We start from the raw sequence: 26105 nt of genomic DNA on the forward strand, positions 1-26105 counted from the left end.
ACATTTAAATATAAAGAAAAACAACAGCTTTTTTAGATATGTGTTCAAGAAGTTTTACGGCTTCAGAGGAATGATCATTGGGTATGAATAGGTTAGGTGGCAGATGTTATTTCTTGTTCTATTAAAGTCAGGATCATTCGGGTCAAAGTAAGTAGTAAAAACGCTGGATACAAAACAAAAAGATAAGTTCGCCCGAAGTAGCCCAGGATACTACATGCAGTATATCCCAGAAACGAAATGTTTCTCTGGAATAAATTATCAACAGACAAAGGCTAACTCGGTTTATTTCTTATTCGCGTACCACAAAAAAAAAAAAGACAATAAACGGGCTTTTATCGTTAGCGGAGGAACTGGCCTGATAAAGCAACGCTGATGCAATAAACCTGAGAAAAAAAAGGGCAAAAGTACAAAAAGGGCTCCTAATGACGAGACGAGTCCCGCCGATTCCTATTCATCCTTAAAAATAATAGGACGTAAAAGTTAGCTTCAAAAAGATGCTGAGTTAGAAAAAAACCGAAGGTTCCAATTTTAAACTTCTAGTATATTATGGAGAAAGAATGAAAATTCTATTGAAAATACAAATGTAAATTTTTTTCAAATTTCATATGATGACATGATTCTTTTATAACAAAAAATCATCTGGTAATAAAACCTTCATTTTAAAAATATCCGAAAAACAAGCTCAAAAAGTTCATTTTTAAAAGGATTCATTTTATAGAAATTTTATTGACATATCATTCAAAGGTTTTTTCAGTTTATATCTTCAGATAAATAAGTCTGAAAATCAAAAGAAGACTGAATATAATTAATTAAATCAAATATACCTTCTAAGATATTATTCTTTTTTTCTTCCTCACGGTTGTACGATTTATATGTAAATGACTCCTGTCTCGACTGTATTGACTTGTACCCGAGTCAATACGGCTTGTCGCAAGACCGAGGATCGTGTACGATCAAAAAGTGTAAAAATGTTATTTTTTAAAACATTACGGCGTGTTAAAGCGTGGAAGGATGAATCGAGGAACAAGTGGCGCTTCACTTTCCGAACCGCAGGATGGACTGAGGGCGAGTGTCATGTGGTGGTTTTAATGGTGTACTCGTCGGAAGGACATATCTATGTAGATAAGATATACGGGTGGACTATTTTTCATGTTGAAAAGAAGCTGTATTGAATTATCCTGCATACCATTTTGGCAAACAGTAGTATAATAATAATAGTAAATTGGGGGGTTTATAGGCCGACAAACAACTGAAGTCATCATCGGCCCTCTGCGAGTTTTCCTTCTTTTTCTCGTCTTTCGCGCGTATTTTGTTTTAAACTGCAGCCGTTTGAGCGTCTCGATATGGGTTCTGACTGTCAAATGTGTATCACTTCAAACGTCCTAAAAATGCCTCTCAGGTTGTCAAATGCAGAATAGAAATAAAACATACATTACATATACATCACACAGACATAGATCACGTTAACTCCCCCAGAGTTTTCGATATTTTTCAGGGCGGGGTTGAACCCATTCCATTCTCGCTAATAAATTACTTTTTCTCTCCAGATATCGCACACTCGTCCCACAGTACTCGACATTCGTCGGGGCGGAGTTTCACCCACTCCATTCTCGCTAATAAATACTTTTACTCTCCGGACGTCACAGAGTCGCCCGAGGGTATCCGATATTCTTTGGGGCGGGGATAAACAAGCCATTCATTTCTCGCTAATAAATTACTTTTACCTTGAAGACAACACACCTACACCCTACAGTACTCGATATTCCTCGGGGCGGAGTTACACCCACATTCTCGCTAATAAATACTTTTACTCTCCGGACGTCACAGACTCGCCCGAGGATATTCGATATTCTTTGGGCGGGGATAAACAGGCCATTCATTTATCGCTAATAAATTACTTTTACCTTGAAGACAACACACCTACACCCTACAGTACTCGATATTCCTCGGGGCGGAGTTACACCCACATTCTCGCTAATAAATACNCACCCACTCCATTCTCGCTAATAAATACTTTTACTCTCCGGACGTCACAGACTCACTCGAGGGTATTCGATATTCTTCGGGGCGGGGATAAACAAACCATTCATTTCTCGCAAATAAATTACTTTTACCTTGAGGACATCACACCCACACCTTAGAGTACTCGATATTCCTCGGGGCGAAGTTTCACCCACTCCATTCTCGCTAATAAATACTTTTACTCTCCGGACGTCACAGACTCACCTCAGACTACTCCATATTTCCCAGGGTGGGGTTACATAACCCAACAGTGTTATAAAAAAAATAAGTTACAACTTGTTCATGATAGTTGAGGATTTTGAGTTTGGTTGAGGTTAATATTCTAATAGAAAAATAATTGGATGTAATTAATAATAACCTAGTTATAACTTAACCAGCTGGATGTAGATGTCGCTAGACAGAAAGTCCACTAAACCAGCGTATTTAATTTATATATCGGGTTGTCCGGAAAATAATGCAGGATTTTAAGTTTTCATTAAAAAAAATCTATATAAAATATTCTGTTTACGTTTACAGGATTACTCATNTATTTTGATTAAAGAACATTGCTTTAAAGTAACTAGTTTCTTTTTTTTTGTTTAATACCAAAATCCTGCATTATTTTCCGGACAACCCAATATTTGGAATGAAAACTTTTTATTCTCGATCTGTTAATTTATTGTAACTCCATTTTTCGGTGTTTAGTCAATATAAAAATTTTGCATGATATACAATATACATATTTTACTCTAGAATCCATTATTTTCTAAACAGCGGTTTTAAAAAATATATTTTCTCTTATTAAGACAGGTCGAATAGGATCGCTTAATTACCAACTACTCTTTGGGTGTTGTAGATGTGGATTTTTTTTGCCAATATTTTCTCCAATAAAAGGCCATATGCTGTGCCTGGATTCGAACCCAGACCCGTTAGTGTGGCAAATCGAGCCGGACGCCATAAACACTCTGCCATCGCGGCATCGTCTTCTTTTTATGCATTGGTCACTAGATTTCACGTATTCGAAGATTACAGAATTAATATGGTATTTTTTCCATTTATAAATACATTATGTTATGGGTGCTGGACAGTTTGAGATGTGTTGTTTTTTATTTGGCTTCGGTTCGTTTTACTCCACTTTCGTAACAAAAATAAATTTTTCTCTTCTCGAATTCAGAAGATCTTAAACGGCTGTTTATTTTGTTTCAGCCGGTGAGAAGGAGCTGCACTGCACCAACATCGAATATTTCCCAAAGGAAGAATACAGCCCTGACCCGAACGACTCGACAATGGCAATTCCATGTGAGCGAGGAAATTTTATTTTAAACCATGAACCTTTCCTTTAACGTAATTCGCGAATGGGATTATCATAATTTCCATTGCATCATTTTTTTATTCAGCTTATAAAATATCCTATTTGGAATTTATCCCAGCTGTCTCGCATTAAAAGAACATTTTTTGAGATATTTGTTTTTATCATATAAGGTCATAGAATTTTTAAGATTCCGAAGTACTCTGAGCCTTCTTTATAAATATTTTTATTGGACGAAGTGGGGGCAGATCAGGGGCCTAAGCTGATTTCAAAATACCATTATAAAAAATATTTACTAATAATGTTTATGAATATGGAAAATTAAATTAGTACTCCTATATAAAATGAAAGACTGTCATTCCCTGATACTTTATAAAGAGCGAGTCGATAAAAAAGTCGTACTTTTCGATATCTTAAGACAATCCGCCCTGGATCATCCTAGCCGTACACGTCCGGGACGATCTGTTAGTCAAGTCGCCTACACTGCCAAACCTTCACCTAGGTCCTTGGAACTTAGATCGAGGTACGACGGTTTTCGCCTCCTTCACAGAGTCGAAGTCCGGCGAAGGTGTGGCGTGCTCCGGGTATTGCGAGGGTACGTCCACTTCATGGTCGTTCCCACCGCACTGAGCTTATACACGTCGGAAATGTATGCGATTTGACAGGGGGGATTCAAGACGGCGGCCTTTCACTGAAGTGCATGACAGGTTCTCCGTCGACCTTCGTTGCGCTTTTGTTGGAGAAATATCCTAAACTGGAGCCTCTCGGCAGCTAAGGCCGGGGCGTCCGAACATCCTGAGATCCATCCATCTGACGCTAAAAGTGCAATGAAAAACATGATTAAAATAAGTCGACAAACAAGCTCTCATGTAGCTAGGCCCTCGCAGGATTTGGCCTATAGAAGAACGGTCAACCTAACCCGATTTAGGATAGGCCTTGCGATGTTAACATACGGACTTACTTTTGTGCCAATACCTGTTGTCCGGCTGTAGAGAAAGGTTGCTCGACGTGTCCTACCCAATTATAGTGTGCGATTTCTTGGCACCATATAGAGAGCGAGTAAGAATGCATCCGATATGAGAAATACTTTTGAGCACGGCAGCGAGTATCTGGGTCCCCTGTTCCAACTCTTGGCGGAAACAGGTTTTTCACACTGATGATACTGTTACCCTATGTGAGTCCATTTATTAGCTTGAATATGCAGTGTGGAGTATATAACAGGTGAAAAGGGTGATGGAGGAATATCGAGTACTCCACTACCCTTAGTGGATGGTATGTAAATAAGAAAGAACGTTAAGAATGAATGAGAGTGTGAATGTTTTTGGATCTAGGAAGTATTTTTTTACCGGCACCACGAACGGCCGCGACGGGAGGGGAGAGATGTTATTTTTTCCTGTTTCCTCACTGGAGGACATGGATAAAAACCATGTACATAAAAAAATCTAATATGGAAAAGTCCAAGACCTCGAGGGACAGTGGCTAACGCGCCCTGCATCCCTCCCGTCAAGAGCAGGCACCCGCCCCCGACCACCGACCGCCGGCCCCGCACCAAAGTCTACCAAGAATCAGACCTCTATTTCACACTCTGTGATATAGTCGTATAGTGACCTATATAAATACATCGTCTCTTTCTTCGGAAATCAAGGATTCTAGATTAAAGGGTCTTCCAATGTCCTTCAAGGAGTAAATCCTTTCCAAAAACAATTTTCTTTCTTTTTCATATTCCGGACATTCCATTATGATATGATTGAGATCCTCCACAGTATCGCACGTCGCGTAGTTTGGACTTTCCCTCAAACCGATCTTAAATTTGTGTGCGCCCCACAATCCATAGTTAATCCGGATACGTACGATTACCAAGAAGAAATGTCGAGAAGCCCGATACCCCTGAAACCACGGGGAACCTACACTTATACGGGTGTCCCACCGGGACTCATTATATAAATCCTGCCAATCGCTAAGCCATTCCATATTTAGTGCTCTTTTGCTATCAGACGCTGTCATTTTGTATTTGCAGAACACCCCGCATACTGTAGCCTCCTTAGCATAAGTGCCTACTATTTCATTGTCTCGTATACCGGAATGCCCTTTAATCCAGCAAACATCAGTTTCCACTATTAACCAAAGCGTTGTATTTCAATAATATTTCAATCGTGATGTGATCGTATTCCGTGTAAACGTTTTCTTCTGCACTTCTGCAATCAGTCAGGATTGCAACGTTCGATATATTGTGAAGCTGGCACTGTATATACTCCAAGGCCTTATGGCCATGGCCTCCGCAGAGTACATTGAGGCAAAATTCGAGAGAGAATATCATTCCTTCCCTAACCATCCCTAACCATCTAGGAAGTAGTTGCATTGAGGGCAGAAACGATCCAGCTTTTAATAGCTCCTGGAACTCACCTTCTTTGGCTGGACATATAAATCCAAGGTCCTGACGGACTGCCAACACCTGGGGTGGTGATTCTCGAGACCTACCGCTAATTTATTGAAAAGTACAAAAACTATAATTGCTCGTTGACTGCCAGAGTGATAAGCTTTATTTGAAAATTTGAGCTTATATAAGTCAGTAATCATTATCTTAAGCGGTACTTTTTGAACACCCACCGAAAAGCACAATAACATCCCAGGCCCTGAAGATGATCTCAATAAAGTTCGAAACGTTGGCACGATAAACAAAATGTTTTTCTTAAACCTACTCACACCACACAGCATCTCACGATTTCTGAATAAACAGTAACATATTTAACATAATACATTGCTCACCATAATTATTTTTATAGAAACAATCAAAACCCAAAAGTCAATTATTGATATAATTAAACAAAACTGTTATCGTAATTATACATTTATTTCTTCAACCACTGATATCTTCTGCTGAATCTTTCTTATAAGAGTGTCGGTGGTGTAAACCACTGGACACCTTCCCCTGTGGGAAGAGAAAATCTAAGAGAAAAAAAACCACCCGCTTCAGATAAAGGCAAAGCCTCCATTAGGCCTTTTCCCCGGAGATTTCCAAAGGCGCCGTAAAGAGACGACTTTCAGCTAGCGATAGCTTCCCCACCCTCTTGTATTATTTTTTTCTCAAACGCACAATCTTTTAACGTAACTGGTAATAAAATACTTAAGTGATTAAGAGGAAATTTTCGTTTAATTTATGGCTTTTCTTAGTTCCGGTCAATTTGATTTCTATTGTATAACCTGTTTTTTTCTTTCTTTCTCATTTTGTTATTTCTCTTTTTCTTTACATTTATTTCCTAGGCTATTATTTTTACCTTACTTTATTCCATATGTTTTTCCTTTGTGATTGTTTAACCAACGACCTCTGACAGACGGATCCAACATCCATGTCCATAAATGCTTTGAAAGCACATTTGACATTTTTATATTCAATAAAGAATTATTATTATTTCTTTCAATTAATTAATCGTTTTATGTATGGTTTTGGTCGAATTGAAAAAGTTAATGTCACGAGCGGGATTCGAACCCACGACCTTCGGCTCAATACGCCGCTGCTTGTGCTGGATGACTTTGATCCACTCGGACACCAACTCCCCATCTCAACCTACAGCCTTTCGAATTTTCTCTCCTTTTTGCCAATTTTCATCTTTTTCATTTCGACCAAAACATTACATAAAAAGATTAATTAATTGAAAGAAATAATTTGGTCAATAGACCACTAAATATAATGGAATTATTATTATTATTATTTGTTCCGGTCAAACCGACCATCTTGTTTTTGATTGATCATTTCAACTATTCCTAATTAACCGATGTTCTTATGTAATACCCTAGATTTATTTATGAATCTTAAATATAAATTTATTTTAAAAAAGACACTGTTTCAAAAATACATACTTTATTTTTGGGATAATCAATTATTTATACAACAAGATTGCAATCCATATTTCATTCTGATTCTAGTTCGGAATCACTTGCTGACTTCTCTTCTTCCACATCATGATCTGAAAAAATCATTATTTACTCACACTAAATAGTTTTTTTTTTAAACTATGTATTTTACATATGTGGGTTTTTTAGTGACCATGTTCTTCAATAATTTGTTGAAGTCGTGGCTTTTTAATTTGGCGTTTTTACCATTTTTACCTACTTAATCATTCGAGCTATTAAATACATTCACATTGGACAGGCTCAACGGATGGCGTCAAGTCCTTTCTTCACATCTCTCTGTAGATGTTAAATTACCTAAACCCAATCCGGCGGTCCTGTGGGCATTCGATATTCCGTCACAGCCTCACACCTACTTAATCATTCGCGCTATTAAATACATTCACATTGGACAGGCTCAACGGATGGCGTCAAGTCCTTTCCTCACATCTCTCTATAGATATTAAATTACCTAAACCCAATCCGGTGTTCCTGTGGGCACTCAATATTCCATCACAGCTTCACTCATACTTCATCATTCGCGCTAATAAATACATTCACAGTAGACGGGTTCAACGGATGGCGTCAAGTCTTTTCCACACATCTCTCTATACATATTAAATTACCTAAACCCAATCCGGCGGTCCTGTGGGAGCTCGATATTCCGTCACAGCCTCACGCATCATTCGCGCTAATAAATACATTAACATTGGACGGGATCAACGGATGCCGTCAAGTCTTTTCCACACATCTCTCTATAGATATTAGATTATTTCAAATGTCTAAATGAGATGAAAGAACGAAAAGAAAATTTAAAAAATTTATGTATTGTAACTGTTATCCCAACATGCAAATATCATTTGTACTTTCTATTAGTAACATTCATTGACGTTTTATTACCACAGGTCGTTTTCAGTTTGTTTCCTTTCCCAAGAAGTGTTTATTCAAACTTATTATCCAGTCAAACGTACAAAAGCTCGATTTCCGAAAAGAAAGTTTTATTGAGGAATATCTTTAGATATTGAACAAATTTACAATCGTAAAGAGCGGTTGTGGTACGGGTGAAAGGGATTGAGATTGATTTTCGCCAAACTCTTGAAAAGCTAAACCGAAAGGGGGCTCGGGCAAAAGATTTATTTCGAGTTTTAACAGAGGCAATCTCACAATGGAGAACCGTTTCGACTGTCGGTATTAGGTTAACTCTGAATTCATCGGATCAATACAAGATATGAAAGTCAATGTTCATAATCCGAACCCATGCGTCAGATTAAATATCAAAATAATAAATTAAGCCTCCGTTACGAGAAAATTTAATAATTAGTAAGAGATGAAGGCACAAAATCGGCTAATTAATATCTGCGGATCTGCCGAAAGCTCATTAATATATTTATATGAAAAGCTTATTAAATGTTGTTTATGAAAGCAACAAAATATAAATTTAGAAAACTCATTCGTTTCTAAATTTTAAAACGTTTCATTATTTTAATTTAAATATTTTAAAATGCATATGGATTGTTGAAAAATTATTTGGAAAATAAACGAACCTTTGTCGGTTTCGTAAACTGCTTCTTCGCCGCTGTCAGATTCTTCTGCAAAAGCTTCCCCTGTGAAGTAGAGCACGGCTCTTGGGATAACTCTTTCTCTCAAATAAGTCGCGATCTCGTAGTCGTAAGCGTGCCCTTTGTCGAGGGCGTCTTCTTCAGCGTCTTCTCTCGGTATGTTGAAGAAGTTGAAGAACGACCTGACCTGGACTGTTTTCGTCACTGTTCGAATGTTACTTCCGGTCCTGTGTCTTTGCTTTTTCATGACCGTTTTGATCGTGACGTTTTTCCCGGGCTTCCAGTCGATTTTCCCCGTCTCGCATTTGTAGATTTCCGACCCGTCGAACTCGAACGGGGAATCGGCGTTCGGCTCGCACTTCAGGAAATAGTTTTTGTAGAGTATTTTATTTTTGAAATAGTCGTTGGGCAGAAACTCGAATTCGAGTCTGAAGCTCATCGGATCCATGGTGACGTTGCTTCTTATGTCTGTGAGGCATTTGAGTATCGGCTCGTCCACCGGTGATATCATGTCAGCCATGACGGGTATCGAACGCAAAACCGTGTACCAAAAATACGGGATACCTTTCAGATCCGGCGTGATTTCCTTGGGGTCGATTTCCCAGGCCAGCATGGATATGTCGTCCGGGAATTTGGACGCTTCTTCTTCCGTGGGTTCAGAGAGGCCGCTGATTATCTCCTTCCTTCTTTCCATCAGAGGAAAAGCTTTGTTCTCGAACTTGCACTCGAGCAAATGGACCTCTCGGAAAAATTTCGCCTCGCTCTCGACAAATTTGGTCTGTAGTTGTTTCAGAGCGCGTACCCTCCTGCGGACGGGCACCGAGAGCATCTGCGGCCTAGGGTGCTCCTTCAGCAAATGTTCGATCATCTCCCTCCTCTCCGCAGGAGTCAACAGCTCCGAGTTCTTCGTACCATCTGGGAGGCCCTCGCCCCCAGGTGGCACGTCCCGATTATTAATTTTGGTCGAAATTGTTGAAAATGTTAGATTCCTTACTAAAAACAGAAAGACAAAAGCTAGCTTTTAACAACAACAAAGATTAATAATTCGTCCATGTGATGAAATAATCATATTTCGTTTATTGTTGTTTTTATTATTTTAATAAGAGAAAATTTTTAAACTATTACAAAATAATAAATTGTCACACTACCGCAATGCATAAATATATCAGTCCTTTTTTATCAGTAACGAATGTACCAAAAATATCCATATTTTAATGGCTTTTTTTCACCATTCGGTACTAATTTTTTTTTTTTTTTTTTTGGATACCAGGGATTGGAGGAGTTCCCTCCTGAGCACTGCAGCTGAGCTGTACAGCTTATTGTACTTAATCCCTGGCTCCATATTTTGGGGGAGGGCTCGCAATACAAATGTGAACCTGAGCCCCCGTTGTACCGGTGTTCTTCCATCGAAGAAACTCATTTTTGAAGGGGGTTGGGACCAAATTCAGGGTCGCGGAGATCCGATCCCGCCCCTTCCATTGATGAGTGCCGTGTCGATTTCCTTGAACTGCGGCCACCGGTCCCCTTAGGCGTCAGAAAAGTCCAGAGGCGACGGTGAGGATCGAACTCACGACCTCTGGACCTAGTAGCGGAGAGTCTGACGACAACCACTCGGCTACCGCGGCCCCCACTAAAATATTTACTCGATTCTTTCGATAATACTACTAATCTGACATTTAGGAATGGCTAGGACGTGTTATTACCTATTACCTTAGGGCCGTACTTTATCATAAAAAAACAAATCCCAGTCCTTTACCCTCAATTGCAAATTATTCCCTCTGAATCAAATCTCACTTCCTTCAACTATTTTGGATTGTATGTAGTGTCAATAAGTTGACATGGAATCCACATCGATACACACGTTCAAGACTAGTAAACAAAAACTTTTCACATCTCTTCATTTTCTTACATGGACTTACGTACTGGAACGTAGTAGCCATTCTCAAGCCACTGAGTCCTTCGAATTCTTCAAGTTACTGACTAGCCAAATCCCAAGGTCATTTAGGTTCATTTTGAGGTTCAATCCCCAGTTTTTGGCACAGAGCCTCCAGGCAATTTTGTCTCTGGGTAGTTTTAATTAAATATGGATTCCATGTGAGCCGATGGTCTAGGGTGATCCCTAGATATTTGGCCTGCTTGGAAAATAGGATCGGAATCCGGTTTAGAGTTGAAGTTTTTAGGCTTCTTATTGTCCTCTTCCTGATGAACTGAATCATTATGGTTTTGTGGGGGTTCATAGATAACTACTCCATTTTGCACCACCTGTCAACCAGGTTGAGCACTTGTTGTACACGATTAAAATCAAACCAGCTAAATCCCAATATCTCAAAATCCATTCTAATCTCTTAATTTTAAGCCACCCAAGCCAAAATATATCACCGACACATGTTAGACATGTCATGCAGTTGAAGAGGTTTAATGTTGGTCACCGATGGGTGATCGAATTCATGTTTTCAGGTTTATGTTGTTTCTTTGTAAACTGTTTGCTTATTACGGAAATTAGTGCAAGTGTAGATTAGCTATGAAAGAAAAAGCTGTTGATTGATGGACTCTTTTTCACTTTACTGATGACTATTCTTGCTGGCTTTTATAATCCTAGAACACGGGCAACTTCTCATAGGCCAAAGCCCGCCTAAGTGTCCCTAATGCAGGGAAAGGTTGCACGATGTGTCCTACATAATAGAAGCTTGGATCCTTATAGAGAGCATGTAGGCATGGCATCGTATTTAAGAATGGTTATCGGGCAAGGTAGTATGTTTCTGGGTCCACTATTCCGCTTTTTATAAAATATGAGGTTTTTTATTCTTTATTGATATGTTTTGTTTGAGTGTGTGTATTTATTAGTGTGAGTGTTAAGGGGTAAATATGAAATATAGCGTCACCATCGCCTCCCAGCAGTGTTTGTTTAATGATCCATCCAGCGATCAAGCTGTATAATTGGTTAAGTAAACTTCCATGAGGTATAGACCCTAGGGTCGCCACATCGGTTGCGATAACCCTTCGTGGTGTCCTATAAGTTTTATAGAACTAGGAAAGTGTTCATTTGTAATACCAAAGACACTGCTGAAGCTGGATTATCACTACAGTCAGCACAGTACTAGGAAGACATTGCTTTCCCGTAGCCTTAAAAAGACAATGAGGATCTTTAACGTTCGCACCTAGCCTATTCGGCCTTATCGGAACGTTGTGATTCTCAAGATGAGAGCTGACGCACCACCACATACGACAGAATGGTGTTACTGCCGCAGCATTGGTGTAGAGGCAGCTCAGCCCCGAGGGGCCAAGACTAAATCGCTCCCCGCTTGCCCATTCCGAGTGGTCGAAGCATTAAGCATCGAACCGTATGCCGCGCGCAAAGGGCTACCCAAGCCGAAATAAATCAGCCTGGTCTGCCGCGCACCCCCTAGGTAGAGAAGGCCACTCTATATCCCAGAGTATTGGGGCTTCCCAAGCGTAGAAACTAACGGATCCGCTCCGGCCGCGCTTTTATTTAAAGTGGAATTGCTAACCACCCCCTAGAGGAGACCGCCTACGGTAAACCTCCAATGGAGCTCAGCCTACACCTGCATGCAAAGCATACTTGAATAGGAGCAACCGATTCACTACTCGTTCCCATCAGCCACTATTCACGCATTCGAGGGAATTTGAGCGTAATCATTGCGGCCTCAACGCTTATACGCTGCCGTCGGATCCGCCGTATCCCGGCCGGATGTAAAACGATGTTCATACGCCAATTTCGTGCGAAGGTCACAGATAGAAGACAGCCTCTTCTTCTGGTATCCGCCAGGGGCGTCACCACGAACCACTATGAGTTCATTCCCAGTGTAACAGGGGCTGAACCTTGGAACATTTCTGTTTCCCCGTAGAACAGATGGTTATGCACCCTCCCCCGTCTGTGCAGACAGGATCTGGTACCCTAACCCTCGTGTGCTCGGGGGATAAGGCACCCGCCGCCCTATGCGACCCGAGGCCGACACAAATACAGCTTGTGCTTTAGAGAAGTCGCCACGCCCTCAGGGCTACACCATTATTTTGCGCCCGGACACCCCCCTTGTAGCCAAGGGTTGGAAGGGGTCACGGGGAACAATGAAGGAACCTGGAGTGAAAGAGGGACGTGGTACACGAGGTACACCTTTCTTGGGCCCCGAGCCTTTACCACATTGTACCACCCGTCGTCGTTGTAGTTCGACATTAAGTGGGCTACAACTCCCTGGGTGGATGAGATGAGATGGCCGTTCAAGAACCGAACGAATCGGCTCCAGTACTAGGAAGACGTGTTATGAGGGCCAGCCAAAGCTCTGGATCTGTCATCGGATTAGATTAGAAAAGAAAATGAGTCGGCCTATTTTCAACGCCCAGTATTGCTGTGCATCGCCATTGTTATCTAGAGTTCCTCAATAAGCTTAAAGCTTTTTACCAGATACCAAAGCTTTTTCAAGGACTACCGTGTGTGTCTTCAAGCCTGGCAATATCTGCACGATCGAACTGTGATCGGTGAAATGTTAAGGTTTAAGAGCGAGGAAGTACCGGGGCTATAGTCGTTTGAGGTGACGTGAATGTATTGGAATAAAAGAACAGCCAAAAGGTGTCACCTTTGTGAGTGTTTAGTGTGAAATTTGGTAGGTCTCTTGGATATTTAAGATGGCTGGTAAGAGTTAGGAAATAAAATTGATAAATCATTTGCATAGGTTGTAACGGTGGGAAGGGACATGGACAGGTCACCAGAAAAAATCGTCTATAAAATAGGAAATGTTATCGTTTAGGACGCCGCCTCGTAATGGTTGAAACAACGATAAGTTATTCGATTTTAAATAGAACATGAGCAACAAGAAGTTACCGCTTTCTACTTCAAAAGTCCAGATACTTAGGACATCGGCAGGAGTTTCAGAAGTCCGCATACTTACGACCAAGGCAGCAGACTCGCCTGGAATCTCCATGCAAGACTTAAAAGACAGATATTAACATAAGACTAGAATAACTAGAAAACGATTTGCCCGAAATCTGTTTAGATCGTTAAAACTCAACTAGTACGCGACCACTTTGGACATACGGAGTAAAGGTCCCGCCAAGTTATCCAATATCTAACCAATCCGATCTTTTCCATGGGCAAGGTTGTTTATTTACATTTGCACTCATTTAGTTTCATTTTACATGTTTTTACCATTGTTGATACATGTTGTTCCCTGCCCTCCTTCAACAGGATACACCTAGTCTATCTAGAACAGTGTGGGATCTCCTAAGGAGTAGTCTGGCATTGGGATATATACCAAAATGCTGGAAGGAAATAAGGGTTATTTTCTTACCCAAACCAGGTAAGGTCTCATATCAATTACCAAAATCGTATAGACCTATAAGTATATCCTCTATTTTCATAAAAATTTTAGATAGATACATTAGGCAAGATTGTGGAATTATTACAATGATACATCCCAATCGGCATGCCTACTTTCCAGGAAAATCAGTGGAAACTGCCTTGCATTCACTAATAGGCAGGATCGAGAAATCATTATTTAATAATGAATATACACTAGGTTGCTTCTTCGATATCCAAGGGGCATTTGATTATGCTGATACTTCTTGCATTATATCAGCATTAGATAATTACAATGTCGACCATCACCTTACTAGATNTACCAGCACATAAGGGACACCATGGCAATGAAAAGGCGGATGGCCTAGCCAAAGAAGGCTCTAACACTGCGTTTGTCGGGCCACAACCGGTATTACCTCACTCTGTGAGCACAGCGAAAGAGAGTATCAATAACTGGGGCATGAAACAATTCCTTAGGGAGTGGAATTTATCCCCCGGAGACAGGCAATCGAAAGAGTTTGTTAAGGCGATCAAACCAGCTGAATCGAAATGGCTATTCTCTATCTCAAGGAAGGGAATTAGGAGGCTGGTAGGTATTCTGACGGGCCACTGCCCACTGAGAAGACACCTCTTCGTAATGGGTATCCTACCAGATTCCTTTTGCCGCTTTTGCCGCTTCGGCGAAATAAAAGAAGAAACGGCGAAGCACTACCTCGCAGAATGTGATAGGTATGCTAGGTTGAGATTTGAAATCTTTGAAGGAGAGGTTTATGCAGGACATGTGAGCCGACCAAGTCCCGGACCTTTTAGGGATGGGGTACGAGTCTACCCAGGCATTTAACCCCTCGGGTCTTGGTCGCCCACCCTGCATAATATATATATACCATTGTTGATGAGATGGTAGTTTTAGTTTTCTTTGGTGCTGGTAGTTTGAAGATTTGAGGAGAAGAGCTTTTTTTGCCCGTCTTGCCCAAAAGGTGTCATGGCATTCCCCCATTTTAAACTAGAAGTACAAATTTGTAAGAGATGCTTTTCAAATTTTATTTCTTTTGATTGCTAAACGGTATCGATACATTTATTTTGATTTGGGCACAGAATTCGCATAAAAGTTACCATAATAAACCAACGTCTACCGTCCTTAATGAATATAATGAATGAATCTCCCGACAGGCTCAAGATTTTGTGACTTTTCACTTCCGCCAGTGATTGAACCGGACGGCTATAAGCAAGTGAAACGAGAAAAGTTAACGGCTAAAGTTTAAATGTCAGCTTGATGGATGGCTTATTCGTCTTATTGCTTGAAAACTTTTCAACTGATTATCTCCGTACAGGCCAATATTTGTCATTTTGTACATCAAATCGTTACATTTTTTTATAAACAAATATTTAACCATTAGAACAACTGAATTTATTCATATTAAAGTCATAAATATTGGTATAATCAATTTTCGTACACTTGACCTATCCACCTCAGACCACAGGTTGACCATCATTATGGAGAAACGACGCGCAAACAAGTTATCCATCTGACAAACGCATATACAACCGACTAACTCACTAAGAATTGAACTACAGACCCCTGAGACAACAAAGATTTCAAGATTACACACTTTCCCCGGAGGCAAAGACAAATCTCTTTGGACTGAAACACCGAATCCTATCTTAAAAATCCGAACCTTCTCTCCTTCGCCGAGATGATGGCGCTTGGATCTAGTCCAATGAAGAAAAAGCTGACTTATTCGCCTCGTATCTATCCAGCCTCTCACTACTCACCCTGACCCTGATGAACCATCGAACAAGCCCTAACATCTCCTATACCGTCCTCCCATCCAGCAAAACAATTCACACCAAATGAAGTTTCCCATATCATAAGCCATCTTAAAAAAAAAGCGCCTGATTTCGACCTGATCATCGAAAAAATCCTGTAACTTTCCATACCCACTTTTACAATTCTGTCCTTTAGAGGACATATTTCCCACCACAATGGAAATTTTCCCTCGACCGAATGATTCCTAGCCTAAAAAGACATATAACCTTCCATCATCATACCGTCAAATCTGTTGCCAATAATTGACAAAATCCAAGAAAAACTCCTGCTTGAACACATTCTTCTAATACTTCATTCTTACGACATTATTTCTGACAGACCGATTTGGGTTCAGACGTTCTCATGCCATTGTTCAGCAGTGCCATCGCGTTGTATGTATTCCATACATGTATTCCTCGATGTGAAGCAAGCCTTCGATCAGGTATGGCACTAGGGGCTTCTCTGGAAGCTGAAGAAAGTCCCGCTTAAAACATCACATGAAAGTTTTGTTCATTTAACTTGACGCACCGGTCGGTAATGGTCTAGGTGTTCTTGGATTGCTTCTATTGCTGTAGGATTGTGCAAGTAGGATCACGTCCACATAGGTCGTGATTTGTCTGTTAAAATGATTGTGTAGTCAGCAATGTAGATTGTGTAGAGGAATGGTTCTAGGATACGTCCTTGGGGAACGCCATTGGCATGATTCGTTAAAAATCGGAGCCGATTCTCTTTTTAGACCAGAGTTCCGATTGGCAAAACTTCAGGACGAGAATATAAGTGCCACATTGAATGTTTCCTTAAAGTCCAGAAATACAGCTTAGCTATTCAGCTAGTTTTAGATCCGAGAAAATAATTCTTGAAAGCCGAATTTAAAAAAAGATGAATTCAATTGACACCAATTTGCATAATCTACTTTATTAATGGCTTTTATGTGTCTATCGAATGGTTTAGAGCATAAATTTTTCTCGCCTTATTTAAATTTGAACCGAAGCTCCTCTCGTTGAAAATCCCGCTCTAAGGACGAGAGTTTTTTTTTGTTTTGTTTTTTCTCAATCGAAGTTTTACAGTTGATGACAGATGGCCCATTTCCGCCCGTTTCACTCCGAAACCCCTATCGAAATCCGGGTATCGCATTCCCTTTTTACTGCTGGTAGTAAATCCCCAGCGCTTTACCCCTCGACACCCCCCTCGACGGCATTTCGACGGTTGTATCATCAACAACCGGCGGGGGTAATAAACGATGTTTAAATCATCAAGCCGCTCTTATTTCACACCGACCTGATGGCATATGGCAACGGCTCACTTTTATTATAGTTATGATAATAAAACGATAATCATGATAATAAAAAAACTTTATACGCACTTTTTATAAACTTGGCTCAGTTCTGTACACAGTATTCCCTACAATGTACACGTTTATTTCCGATCTAATTTGTCTGAAAAGCCACTTTGCTGCTTAATAATAAATATTTTAAAAAAATAAAACTCTGACCCATGTATTATTTTATTTTTGTTCACAATTAATTAGTTCTTCTTAATTAAAAGGTATTAACTGTTTCAAGTATTTCTCTCGCTTAACCTAACGAAAAAAAACAAGACTAAGGGACTCGAAGTGCGGAAAATCCATTTTATAAGAAAATTATGGAGTCTATATTCTTGAAAATTACCCGTAAAAAATAAAAATAATATTAATAATTTCTTTGGTAAATTTGTTGTTGTTCTGTGCCAGGCTATAGGGTTTGTGTTAATTTATTGGAATTATGTAATTTATTAGCGTGAATACGCGAGAAAGACAGGAAAGAGAAGGAATACATGCGGAGGGCCGGCGATGACCTCAGCTGTTTGTCGGCCCATAAACCTTCCACTTTATATATATATATATTAATNTATATATTAGCGTGAAAGCACGCTTTTGCCCCGAGGAATGTTGAATATAACGGGTTGAATGTGTGACGTAGTAAAAGTATGGAATGGAGTTCCACCCCGCCCCGAGAATTATCAAGTACTCTGGAGGGGGTGAATGTGATAAACTTCTGTTTTTATCTAGAGTAGTGTTTATGTTAATTTGTTGGTATTAATGTAATTTGTTAGCGTTATTAGAAAGGGGTTCCTGAGAAATATCAAGTACTCTGGGATGAGTGTGTGATGTCTGGAGAGAAAAAGTAATTTATTAGCGAGAATGGAGTTTGTTTAACCCCGCCTCGAGGCATATCAATTACTCTGGGATGAGAGTGTGATGTCTGGAGAGTAAAAGTAATTTATTAGCGAGAATGGAGTTGGTTTAACCACGCCCCGAGGAATATCAAGTGCTCTGGAGGGGGTGAATGTGATAGACTTATGTTTTTATCTAGAGTCGTGTTTATGTTAATTTGTTGGAATTAATGTAATTTATTAGCGTTATTAGAAAGGTGTTCCTGAGGAATATCGAGTATTCTTGGGTGAGTGTATGGCGTCTGGAGGGTAAAAGTAATTTATTAGCGAGAATGGAGCAGTTTTAACCCCGCCTCGAGGCATATCAAGTACCCTGGGATGAGTGTGTAATGCCTGGAGAGTAAAAGTAATTTATTAGCGAGAATGGAGTTGGTTTCACCCCGCCCCGACGAATATCTAGTACTCTGGGGTGAGTGTATGACGTCTGGAGGGTAAAAGTAATTTATTAGATTCACTAATTTCGTGGTCCGCTTGACCAATTAATAATTACAATTAATTAAGGTTTTTAATTGAGATAAAAAAGTGAATGGCACGAGCGGGATTCGAACCCACGATCTTCGGCTAGATACGTCGCTGCTCTACCACTTGAGGTATCGTGACCTCGATCCACTCGTACACTAACTTCCCATCTCAACCCCACCTTTTGAATTTTTTCCATTATATATTAGCGTAAAAGAAGGGGTTATTTATCCCCGCTTCGAGGAATAGCGAATACCCTCGGGCGAGTCTGTGACGTCCGGAGAATAAAAGTATTTATTAGCGAGAATGCAGAGGGTGTAACTCCTCCCCGAGGAATATCAAGTACTCTAGGGTGTGGGTGTGATGTCTTCAAGGTAAAAGTAATTTTAGCGAGAAATGAATGGCTTGCCTATCCCCGCCCCAAAGAATATCGAATACGCTCGGGCGAGTCTGTGACGTCCGGAGAGCAAAAGTATTTATTAGCGAGAATGGTGAGGGTGTAACTCCGCCCCGAGAAATATCTAGTACTCTCGAGTGAGTGTATGACGTCTGGAGGGTAAAAGTAATTTAGTAGATTCACTAATTTTGTGGTCCGCTTGACCAATTAATACATTACAATTAACTAAGGTTTTTAGGTGAGATAAAAAAGTCAATGGCACGAGCGGGATTCGAACCGAATTTGAAAATTGGCAAAAAGGAGGGAAAATTCAAAAGGTGGGGTTGAGATGGGAAGTTAGTGTCCGAGGGGATCGAGGTCACGATAGCTCAAGTGGTAGAGCAGCGGCGTGCCATTCACTTTTTTATCTCAATTAAAAACCTTAATTAATTGTAATGTAATTTATTAGCGAGAATGGAGTGGTTCTAACACCGCCTCGAGGCATATCAAGTACTCTGGGATGAGTGTGGGATGTCTGGAGAGTAAAAGTAACTACTAGTCGCGTGAATGTGACCAGAATTCTATGTTTGTATCTAGTGTAGAGTTTATGTTAATGTATCCGAATTAATGTAATTTATTAGCGAGAATGGAGTGGTTCTAACACCGCCTCGAGGCATATCAAGTACTCTGGGGGAGTGGATCTGACCAGACTTCTATATTTCTCGTGATGTATACATATATATGTATTGTATGTTTTGCGACTATTATATAGTTTAGTAGAACCTGAGGTACAAACGAGAGGCTAGTAATTTAGTATATCCTCGTTGTATATATGTATAAAACCAGTGAGTCCAAACAAGATAGGGAAAGATCAGAAAAATTCTTAAAAAACACGCAGATGATCTCAGCGATTGTCGGTCCAAAAACCTCCTACTTTATATAATTATTAATCTTTTAGTTTTATAAAATGAATAGATAAAAATATGAAATTACAACATATTAAATACATCATTTTAATGGCAGTTTTATTAATGCTATCCTTTTAAAAGGACAAAATATCCCATTCTGAACAATAACGAAAAGCTCCTAAGCAACACGTTACAAGGGTTTTTCAGATAAATAATTTATTCTTTTATTGTTTTATTTATTTTACTCTCAAATTTATCCTATACACTTTTGAGATAAATATTTTATACAGTAAACCCGATCAGAGAACCGCAGAATACAATAAATATTTTGCGGTTCCGGAAAGTTCGTCGCAATTTGAAATTTCTTTTCGTGTTATCTAATACATTAATGTTAATAGGAAATTTTTACTTGCTAAAATTTATTCCTAAAGGTTTGACCTGTGTGTACTTGTTGAATTCGTCTTTCTCATGGACGTGAGATTTTGGACTTTATTGAACTCTTATTTTTGAGATATTTGGAAAGAAATTAATTTAATTATAGTTAATGAATTTATAATCTTTTCAGAAATTTACTTATGAAATGTTCTGACAAAGTAGATTTTAGCCAATTTTATTCCGCCGTCTATCCGTTCAATGTCAGAATTATTTTTAACGAGTTTATTTTTTAAAGTTTCTACCCTTCCCGGGGTTTAAAACGTATTAACCGGACGATTTCGTATTCTTTAGATATCCAAAAATAAAGTAGACTGATGAGAAATTTTAAGTTTTAATTTACCCAGAATATATTATATTTTGAAAATAAACGTAAACAACTTTTGCCGGTAAGAAATGAACCAGGCGAAAAAAAAACCGAAGTGAGAAGGCAAGGTTATGTGAAAATCATGTCCTGCATTACGGATCGGTCGTGCCAAACTGTATAACCTAACGCCTTCCTCCTTCTTGTTTTTATTTCGATATCCCGCTCCATTAGCTCTTGAAGCCCATGATTTTTTTACAAGAACAAAAACTCCTAATGTAATCCGAGTTAATCAAAAATAAATAACTATTTAATTGTTAAATATAAACAAACATGTTCATTAAACAAAACAACAACCAAATAGAATTAACGATCCATTTATGTTTATTGGTCTAATTGACGTTATTATTTGCAATAAGTTATTAAATAAAGTTGGCAAGAATGGAATGAGTTCCACCTGAGTTGACCAGATCTCTATGTTTGAATCTGGTGTGTTTATGTTAATTTATTGGAATTAATGTAATTTATTCGCGTGAAAGGAATGTCGATTACTCTGGGGTGAGTGGGTGACGTCTAGAGAGTGAAAGTAGTTATTAGCGAGAATGGAGTGGACACCCCGCACCGAGGAATATCAAGTAGATGGAATGCGGCCTGTATGTATTGGCTGGTTGTAGGTTACCGGATGAATATCAAGCACTGCCGATTTCAGAAGTGCGACTCCGACATACTCTGCTCCGGTGCCGCGTCGTTTTCGTATTTTCGTTTCTATTTGATATTTGACACCTGAGGTACAAAGAGCTATTTTTGGATACCAACATAGCATTCAGCACTAGCAAAGCAGAGAGTTAACCAATCGGGACGCAAAAAAATGGCTGCGGTTTAAAAAAAAAGTGAAAGACAAGAAAAATAAATAAAACACGCAGAGGACCAGCAGTTCACCAAAAACAGCAGTTCAATAAACCTCCTACATTATACATATGTTCAAAACAAGCGTTTTGTGGTATCGGAAATGGAAAATAAAATATCTGCAGTTTTTACATTGTTATTCATTAGTACTTTTGATGAAAACATCGAACTTCAAAATTCAATACAAGAATTATTTATGAGCGTTTAATGAAAACTGTGAAAGTGCAACAATAAACCAACTCGTTAGAATTTTTCATTTTCTTCATGAATAAAATTTATCTAACTACGGCTACGGATGAGGGGTACCGATTTTAGTAAAACTTTTTTGAGATACTAGATCGAAAATTATTAAACAAGTGACCGAGCTTTCTTGCCAAAAACCCCTACGAAACTATTTTTAAAAAAATGATTTACATAATTTTTCTACGATTTTCTTGGTTTATGTTTTTCTCCCTGCATATATTTCAAAGTTATTATAAATATCAATCAATTTATTATTATCATTATATTCCTTAGGTAAAATAGGTAAAGAATATATAAGATTGTATTAAAACATAATGATTATCTATTTAAAAAATTACAAAAACCAAAAGAGGCTTTCATTAATGCAGCCCAAAAGAACTTATTTTTTAGAAAAACTAGGCCTATTTGTTTTAAACACGTTGTAATACCATTAAACAGTATATTTTATAGAAAACAAAAATATACATTTTTGAGCTATATTGGGGAGGGGGTATTTTTTATCATGTCAAACATGTCCGATGTTTCACTTATAAAATTCATAACTTTTAACTTTGGCCCAATGTCCACGGCAATAATCATCAGCGTAGCATAGGTGAATCGTTATAAACTAAAATATGCTCGAATAATGCATTATTGTCTGGCTCTTCAGAGGAAGCGAGTAGGAACGCAGTCTGATACGAATTTCATGTTACGTGATCTTTTGTCCTCTGTTACTATTTTAAGTTCATGACTTTACACAGTTGTTAGAGATAACTCTCAGCGTTTAAATGTATTTATTAGCGCGAATGTAGAGAGTGAGAAAGCTGATAAGTAATATTCGTCTTTTACTTAGGGGAGGCTGTATAAAAGCCACAAAAACGATAAGAATCTTCAGTAAATTAAATGTTTTAACCTTTTTAAATTCCAAGTCCATCCTTTCTTTACATCTATAAAAAAATTATATGCCATATACGAAATAATATGGCATATAAAAATAAATTTAAAAAATATAAAGTAGATTCTTATTTAATATATCACATGAAAATATTACTATTATTCTATTAATTCGAGAATTATTTAAACTTTTATAAAAATAATTGGTCATCGACGGCCCTCTCTTAAAACAAGTTCAGTCTGGTCAAATTCGCTACCACTGAGTACTCAATACTTCTCGGGGCAGTGTTGAACAACCCCTTCTTTTCACGCTAATAAATTACTTGCATTCTCCAGACAACGAACTCTCAACCCATAGTACTCGATATTCCTCAAGGTGGAAGATAATCCCCTCTTTCACGCTAATAATTTACATTCCCACCAGCACATAACACAAAACGCATAAAACGTAACGCATAAACACATACTATATAAATTAAAACAATTATATTAATTAAATATAATGAGGTTTAGTTTTTAAAATCTCATTAATTGTGTGTGTGTGTGTGTGTGTGTGTGTGTGTGTGTGTGTGTGTGTGTGTGTGTGTGTGTGTGTGTGTGTGTGTGTGTGTGTGTGTGTGTTAAAAGAAGAATGCTTTATTTTAAATTTGATACTATATCCTAAGTTTGTAATGGTTTAAAAAAAGGGTTAATTTAAAATTAAAAAGGGTTAATACTAAAATATCTCCTAAGTTTTTTGTTTGGTTTAAAGAAAGGATTAATTTGAAATTAAAAATACTTAGTACGAATTCATCTTCTTTGTTTTTATTGGCTTGCAGATAGGGTTAATTTGAAATAAAAAAGAGTTAGTATGAATTTATCTCGTTTGGTTTTATTGGTTTACAGAAAGGGTTAATTTAAAATTAAAAAGGGTTAATACGAAATTATCTCTTAAGTTTTTTATTGGTTTACAGAAAGGGTTAATTTGAAATTAAAAAGGGTTAATACGAAATTACCTCCTAAGTTTTTCAATCGTTTAAAGAAAGTGTTAATTTGAAATTAAAAAGGGTTAATACGAAATTATCTCCTAAGTTTTTTATTGGTTTACAGAAAGGGTTAATTTGAAATTAAAAAGACAGTATGAATTTATCTCCTATGGTTTTATTCGTTTACAGAAAGGGTTAATTTAAAATTAAAAAGGGGTAGAATGAAATTATCTCCTATGTTTTTATTGGTTTACAGAAAGGCTTAATTTGAAATTAAAAAGACTCAGTATGAAATTGAAATGAAAAAACGGTTGATTGGAAATTCAAAATGCATTTGCTTTAAAATTAAAAGATGAATCCTTTATTTAAAATTTGATATTGTCTCGTGAGTTTTGTAATGGTTCAAAGAAAGGATTAATTTGAAATTAAAAAGTGTTAGTATGAATTTATCTCCTATGTTTTTATTGGTTTACAGAAAGGCTTAATTTGAAATTAAAAAGACTGGTATGAAATTAAGAAAGATTAACTTGAAGTGACAAACGTTCATTTGAAATGTAAAAGAGTTAAACTTGAACTTAAAAACGGTTGATTTGAAATTCAAAATGCATTTGCTTTTGAAACTAAAAGAAGAACCCTTTATTTGAAATATGATATTTTCTCGTGAGTTTTTTAATGGTTTAAAGGCAGGGTTAATTTGAAATTAAAAAGAGTTACTATGAAATTATCTCCCAATTAAATAATAATTTAAAGAAAGGGTTAATGTGAAATTAAAAAGAGTGAGTATGAACTTATCTCTTAAGTTTTTTTAATGATTTAAAAAATGGTTAATATGAATTTCGAAATTTAAACAAGTTATAAATAAACTTAAAGCATTGACGACGATTATATCGCAATATATTTGCTATTAGGGCGGATTCAAATTATTGGATGACGTCATCAAAATTACATAGTTTCTCCTTTGTCCTAAGTTTTTAATGGGATCATCTTCATCCTTTGTCCGGCCGACAGGGCGGGTTTCGCAGATTGTAAGAGCTTTCCTTTCGGCTCGGTGACTATCAACGGGGTTCGGGGATCGACTTAGAGAGCGAACTTCTAAAAACCTCAACCGCCTCTTATTAAATCTTTCCCTCTCCGGAAATGGGATCCTACAAAGCTTGAACGAACTTTTTAAACGAATGATCGATGTAAGAGGAAAGATCGTGGGAATATATAACCTAACGTTGATGGTATCGGGATGGAACTTGGGCGATCTTTGGAAAGGAAGTTGATAATGAATATTATCCGGCAGATAAACAATATAAAAGGTTTATTTTTGTGGAGGGGTTTTTTTTCCCCTTTTTTTGGCTTTATCAGGGATATTCAGCCAGATTCAGGTACCAGTGACTAACAATCAAAGTATCTATTTATGTAAAGGAATGACTAGATAAATAAACAAATAGGCTTGTAAATAAATAATATAAATAAATAATACGATAAACAACAGCAACTTAAACATTAATATCACAATTCTTGAAGTATTTGTACAAGGCGTCATAGACCTCCTTGTCACCCTCTGCCAGCAGCGAGCTTAAGTTCATTGGCCTTTTCACTTGCCCCAGAGCGTCCAATTCTTTCTGTAATTGTTCTCGCTGAGCCTCATATTCGGTGCATTGTAATATTATATGGTCAAGGCTCTCTTCTACATCGCACGTTGCACAGTTTGGCGATGTTCTACAGTTAATCCTGTATAAATATGAGCCGCAGATGCCATGGCCAGTTCGGAGTCGTGTAATTGTTGAGAAGAAAGCTTTTCCTCTCTCTATTTCTTGAAACCACGGCTTCTTTTGTAATGTTGGAAATAATGACCGGTAGAAATTCCCTGCTGTGCCCGTATCGTACCAGTTTTGCCACTTTCTGCATATGTCTCTTTTTATATTGTTTGTCATGTCTCCGACGGTTAGCTGCACAGGCGTGGGAGAACCTTTAATGGTTGCCTCCTTGGCTAACTGGTCGACTCTCTCATTGTGTTCTATACCTGCATGCCCTTTTATCCAGCATATTACAATGTTTTTGCCTTGATTTTTTAATTTGAAGGTTAACCTGACAATTTCGATTATAATGTATTCATACTTATTATGAAGATTGAAAGAGCGTAGCTGGCATATCGTGCTGAGGCTGTCCGTCATGATCCCAATTTTTTTATTTGGTATCCTCGCGACGTATTCCAGCGCTTTCAGAATGGCTATACCATCTGCTGTGTAAGAGCTAACCAAATTCGGAAGTAGATGTTTCTCGTGATACTGGTTCAGGCTGTCATAAAATGCACAACCCGTGGAACCATTAAGTTTTGATCCGTCTGTGAAGATGAGGAGGTGATCTGGGAACTTTTCGCAGCTGTCTGCCCTGAAGTGCATTTCTGCGTGATTGGCTGGGAGTCCTGTATAATTAAGTTCTTGACAATTTATTTCGCTTATTATTGCTTGATATTCCAGCGAGAAGATTGGTAGTATCGGATTTTTGTAAACAGAATATATTGTTGGGACTAGGGTGAGGAACGATTCCACTATAAGCGGA

The 26105-nt window shown here is 38.3% G+C and overlaps 2 protein-coding genes across 2 annotated transcripts in view; one reads left to right on the top strand and one right to left on the bottom strand.

Moving 5' to 3' along the window:
• The first annotated feature begins 3079 nt into the window (after positions 1–3079).
• LOC106673530 overlaps positions 3080–26105 on the top strand; it is a 44060-nt gene continuing 21034 nt past the window's right edge. Inside the window, exons 1-2 of the mRNA XM_024225510.1 lie at positions 3080–3120; positions 3208–3300. Coding sequence (XP_024081278.1) covers positions 3096–3120; positions 3208–3300 — 118 coding nt within the window. The 5' untranslated portion in view covers positions 3080–3095. The remainder of the gene's footprint in view (positions 3121–3207; positions 3301–26105) is intronic.
• On the bottom strand, positions 7153–9815 carry LOC106673891 (nucleosome assembly protein 1-like 1). The gene is made up of 2 exons (XM_014406269.2): positions 8743–9815; positions 7153–7275 (listed from the first exon to the last, which is right to left on the bottom strand). Exons 1-2 carry the CDS (start codon positions 9623–9625, stop codon positions 7220–7222), a joined length of 939 nt encoding a protein of 312 aa, XP_014261755.1. The 5' UTR covers positions 9626–9815; the 3' UTR covers positions 7153–7219.

This window comes from Cimex lectularius, unplaced genomic scaffold, assembly GCF_000648675.2.
Source record: "Cimex lectularius strain Harlan isolate CLEC.00 unplaced genomic scaffold, Clec_2.1 scaffold6, whole genome shotgun sequence".
In the NCBI taxonomy this organism is placed as follows: domain Eukaryota; kingdom Metazoa; phylum Arthropoda; class Insecta; order Hemiptera; family Cimicidae; genus Cimex; species Cimex lectularius.

Excerpts from the sequence above, each read along its gene's own strand:
- LOC106673891 (XM_014406269.2), bottom strand. The coding sequence starts at position 9,625 with ATGATCGAACATTTGCTGAAGGAGCACCCTAGGCCGCAGATGCTCTCG. Across the intron at positions 7,276-8,742 it reads AGTTTACGAAACCGACAAAG|ATCATGATGTGGAAGAAGAG; the intron begins GTTCGTTTATTT and ends TGATTTTTTCAG.